A 4,739-nucleotide genomic window follows, 5' to 3' on the forward strand; every position below is an offset into this window, starting at 1 on the left:
CGAAAATTGATTTTTCAGGAAGTGGACAAAGAAATAGGCCTAAATATAGTTATAGACCTACAGTGGATTTGTGCTGGATTCGTTGTGTATTGTCGGTCTTATCCGCGGCAAGTTTAGGTCTGTTCCAGACAGTGGAATTAGTGTAAAACGTGTTTAATTAACAGACACCCATCGGTCTGTGCCAACCGTGTTGCATTTATTGGCGTCTAAAGGTTGAGATGAGTGGAGTGATACAGCGGAGAATGACAGGGGAAATGACGGGCTAGACAGCCGCGGCGAGGTGGCAGGATTTGCGACGCCAGTGACCCCTGTCTTGGATGAGAAGACTCCAAAGCGCCATTTGCAAGTGTCAACGCACACCGCGGAGGAAGAATGGGTTGTCGTATGTCTTTGTCAATTAGCGGGCTACATTATGGCCGTTGGCATATGTATTGTCATTAAAAAGCCTATAATTTACTCAGACTTGTTGATATCTAGTCTTCAAAGTTTTCATAGGGATTAATGCAGTTCTAGTTTTCTACAAAGCCCAAGCGGACAGGGACGTCATGTTATTATTATTTATGTCTCAAATACAGAAAGGCGACAGAATGAAAACAGAACCGCTTCAAATAATTTGGTGTCACCCATGTATCTTTATTTCATAAATAAAAGTAAAAAGTCGATTATGAAAACACTTCACAGAATAGTGTCTGATCCCCCCCCCCCTCCCCACCACCATCCCTTCTTTGTTTGTCTGAGCGCCTGCCTGTCCCCATATGTGGCACAGTAGCAGCACATGTTCATGATAGATAAAGATCAGACTCAGGGCGCCCACCCACCCCCCCCTCTAGCAGAGAGGCCCAGTGTGGACACCGTATACCCTTACAGCGTCACACAGAGCACCAAAGCCCCCGAGTCAGAACACAACAGAAGGCGTTTTAATACTATGACAACCAAAACAAAGTGCTTTCCTTATTCTTCTTTTCTGCTCGCCGTGGCATGACCGCCCCGCGTCGCCGTTCCCACCCCCCCGCCCGGGTCAAGGCGTGGCGTCTCCTTTCCTCTCCTGCTCGATGGCTGAAAGAGGACACATGGGACAGGCACTGTTAGCGTGCCGCTGTGGATGGGTGGCGGGCTGGCGGGGGGCGAGGGTGGGTGGGTGGGTGCTGAGGCAGGGCCATGCTCGATAGAGGGGGTGTATAGGATGAATGTTGTTGCCGATGATGTGGTGTGTGCACGGCGGGGGGGGTGGGGCGGGGGTGGGGGTGGAGGTGGGGGGGGGTGAACTGCAGGGGTCCTGACGTGAAGCTGCTGACATGCGGAAATGACTGTGGGTGAGATGGAGGGGAGAGAGAGATGGACGAGGAAGAGAGGGTGGTTGTAGCGTACCACACCCTTTCCTTAGACATACACACAAACACGCCCGCAAACACACACACACACACACAAACACACGCGCGCTGATCAGGTCACGTACTCTCTTTGGTGGGCAGAGGGTTCTTTTCTTTCGTCTCAGTCTTCTTCAGCTTGGTTTTGTCGAAGCTGGCGATCTCTGTCAGGTCCGGTTTGTCAGACATTTTGGCTATTTGCTGGAGGGAGACGAAGGGGGGAGAGGGAGAAGGAGGAGAGAGAGAAGGGAGTGGTGAAAGGGAGGAGAGACAAGAAGCGCAGGGAGAACAGCGTCAGCATCAGCACAGCATTAACTAGCTGTTATCAGGGAAGGATTGGGTGTGTTTGTATTCAGCACATTCAGATGTGAATGATCTGGGTGTGTGTGGCCATATTTATGCAGGATAAGTGATGAAATGGGATTTAGGTTTGTAGCTGACAGTTTGTCATTAATTATTAATGCAGCCTTCACCGTTGCAGAGTCACACACACACACGCACACACATTGAGAATGGTTCCCTCCCCCACACGTGTTCACCCTCTTTAACATGCGAACGCGTGTGAACATGCTTGAAGGCACATACATCTAACATGTGTGCCTATCCAAGTTGACATCTCCACTGCCCTGCCACGCGGTCGACTCTCCTCTTTGTCTCTGCTTTCTGTCTGGGCTGGGTTCTTTGTTCTCTCCCTCTGCAGTTATTTCTCTCTCCCCCCCCCCTCTCTCTATCCTTTTCTCCCCTGTAAGCCTCCGCTGTCTCACCACTGCAGTCCTAGCCCCGGCCTAGCCCAGACCCCCCAGACTAGCCCCCGCTTAGCCCAGACCCCCCTAGACTAGCCCCGGCCTAGCCCAGACCCCCCCAGAGTAGCATGGACCAGACCAGACCACACATTCCTTGCCCAGCCCTGCCCAGCCCATCTTAGACATGCCTCACCCAGCTCAGTTTAGCCCATGATAGAGATTACTGCTGAATCTAGGACCCTGCCCTGTTTACGGACTACAGCTACGCCCAACCATCTATCCTCCAGTACACTATGTTCTCTCCATCCATCCCTGTATCCAGCCACCCATCCTCTCATCCTCCCTCTTTCACACCAGCACCATCCCCTGTCATCCTCCAGCCACACCCCACGACCATTGTGGGACTCCACAGAGGTAGAAAACAGAGGAGCAGAGACGGATAGAACACAGAGGACCAAAGAGAGGGCGAGGGCACGAGGAGAGAGAGAGATGAGGGTTGCTCACCGTACGGTCCACGCGCTATAATCCAGCAACGGAGCGATCGAGGGTCTGCGAGAGGGAGAGCAGGGAGGAAGAGACGAGGCTGCGAGCGTCTGCCGGTGTCTGCACGCCGGTGGCTGCACCAGAGCCACGCTTTAAGAGAGGGGGAGGAGAGAGGGGCGGGGGAGGGGGAAGAGGGGCGGGGCCTGGGAGAGAGAGGCAGAGGAAGGAAGGGGGGGAAAAGGAGAGATTCTTATTCAGTCCACATGAAAGCGATTTTGTGGTGTCAGGCAGCTGGGGTGGGGTTATTGCAGTGTAATCTGTGTGGCTAGTTTATGGTTGCAGTCATTGCTTTATACCTGAACTAATGCAGTAGATGATATCTGACTCACTTTTGGTATGTTACATCCTAGTGCAGAATACAAATATACAGAATTGTACAACATTTTGTTTTGAATATGTGACTTATTCCCCATAGTAATATATGTATATATATATTTATATATATCTGTTTATATAGTTGAGTTCGAGAACATATTGTTCTAGAACTCATTGAAGTCAACAGAAAATATGTTACTGACACTAACACACACGAGATGCATGTGGTAAATGCAGCATGTAGCGTTAATTAAGGACCAGGAAGTGCACCCTGCTTACAATAAAACAGTGGTTAGTGCCAAGGAAGCATTTGTTTGTAACCAGAGGGTGCAACACTAACACCATCTTATCAACAATACCTCTGAATCTTGCATATAACACCACATCACAGGCCCAATTTCAAGTACCTTTCATATTGTATCTTTTCACCAACCATATTTGCCTGATCAGTCATTGCCTCTGTGGTCTAATGACATCAGTCACTAACACAGTCATACACTGCAGAGCCCAGTACCCAGCACCCTGGAATGACATCACTAAGACAGTTGTCTTAAACCCTTGATCCCCCCAGGGTGGGTTTGACGCTGGCACAGCCGACAGGCCAGTTGTCACAGTTGGCACACCCAGGTCTATTTTGGAGTTGACATCTCATGTCTCTAAGCTTAGGATCAGTGATACAGAGAGAGAGAGAGAGAGAGAGAGAGAGAGAGAGAGAGAGAGAGAGAGAGAGAGAGAGAGAGAGAGAGAGAGAGAGAGAGAGAGAGAGAGAGAGAGAGAGACAGAGAGAGAGAGAGAGAGAGAGAGAGAGAGAGAGAGAGACAGAGAGAGAGACAGAGAGAGAGACAGAGAGAGAGACAGAGAGAGATAACTATCTCAATGTGGTTATAAGCCAGACACTAGAACTGATGCTTGGGTGTGGTGGTGGGATGGTGTTCTTAGGTTGTGGAATCATCATCCTGGTGGCTTCTGTCATTGGTGTCAGCTAGGAATGAGTCACGGCTGTTTACTGCCAATGCTGTCAGTCAAAGGAGACTGCAGTGGCCTCTAGTGGCCTCATCACAGACATGCACCTCCATGAGAAAATACAATTGGATCGCCTCCATGCCTTCAAAGATTCGACTATGTATTGAAACTATTTATTAAACCTTTGATGTAAGCTTTGCAGTGGCGGATCTAAGGGGTGGCAAAGGGTGTCCGGCTGCCACCCCAATAATAAATACTGCCACCCCAATCTTTCCATGGAAAAATATTATTTATACATTACAGAACATTTCAATAAATCATATTATTATATAGCAATGACGGTTCAGGTTTCTGATTGGCTAATGGGTAGTCATGCCAGCCAAGTATTGACCGCGAGTTGCTAAGTATTTATTGCCTTCTGATGTCATCTTCAAAATGAGCGATATTGACGAGTCAGCTGCTGAGTTTTACTGTCCAGATGATGCTGAAAAGATTTGTCATCGACAGTGAGGATGAAGACTAGACTCTTTGAATCACTTGTGTCGTTATTTTGTGTTGAAATTAAAGCCATTTTAGCAGAACCATGTTGTACGCTTTCCATAAAAAGTAATGAGTTGCTCGGCAACACATGAAACACACCGTGAGAGGACTTGAGAGCTAGCTACAATTATTCTAGAAGTACCGTTTATTTTCGTAAAAAAATGAAAAGAAGTAAAAAATGGCATATAATAAACTACTTACTAACCTCGACCGTTCGGTCATGCTGGGATAAAATATCAAACTGAGGCTGGAACGTATCGACCGAGCG

At 48.6% G+C, this 4,739-nt stretch overlaps 1 protein-coding gene across 1 annotated transcript; it reads right to left on the minus strand.

Annotated features, from left to right (window-relative positions):
* Positions 1–825: 825 nt before the first annotated feature.
* Positions 826–2,722, minus strand: tmsb2 (thymosin beta 2). Its single transcript, XM_084699141.1, has 3 exons — positions 2,615–2,722; positions 1,457–1,568; positions 826–1,056 (listed from the first exon to the last, which is right to left on the minus strand). The coding sequence occupies exons 2-3, from the start codon at positions 1,554–1,556 to the stop codon at positions 1,019–1,021; spliced, it is 138 nt and encodes a 45-aa protein (XP_084555267.1). The 5' UTR covers positions 1,557–1,568; positions 2,615–2,722; the 3' UTR covers positions 826–1,018.
* Between the last annotated feature and the right edge of the window lie 2,017 nt (positions 2,723–4,739).

This window comes from Hypomesus nipponensis, chromosome 1 (assembly GCF_054491055.1).
Source record: "Hypomesus nipponensis isolate SF chromosome 1, ASM5449105v1, whole genome shotgun sequence".
Lineage (NCBI taxonomy): Eukaryota > Metazoa > Chordata > Actinopteri > Osmeriformes > Osmeridae > Hypomesus > Hypomesus nipponensis.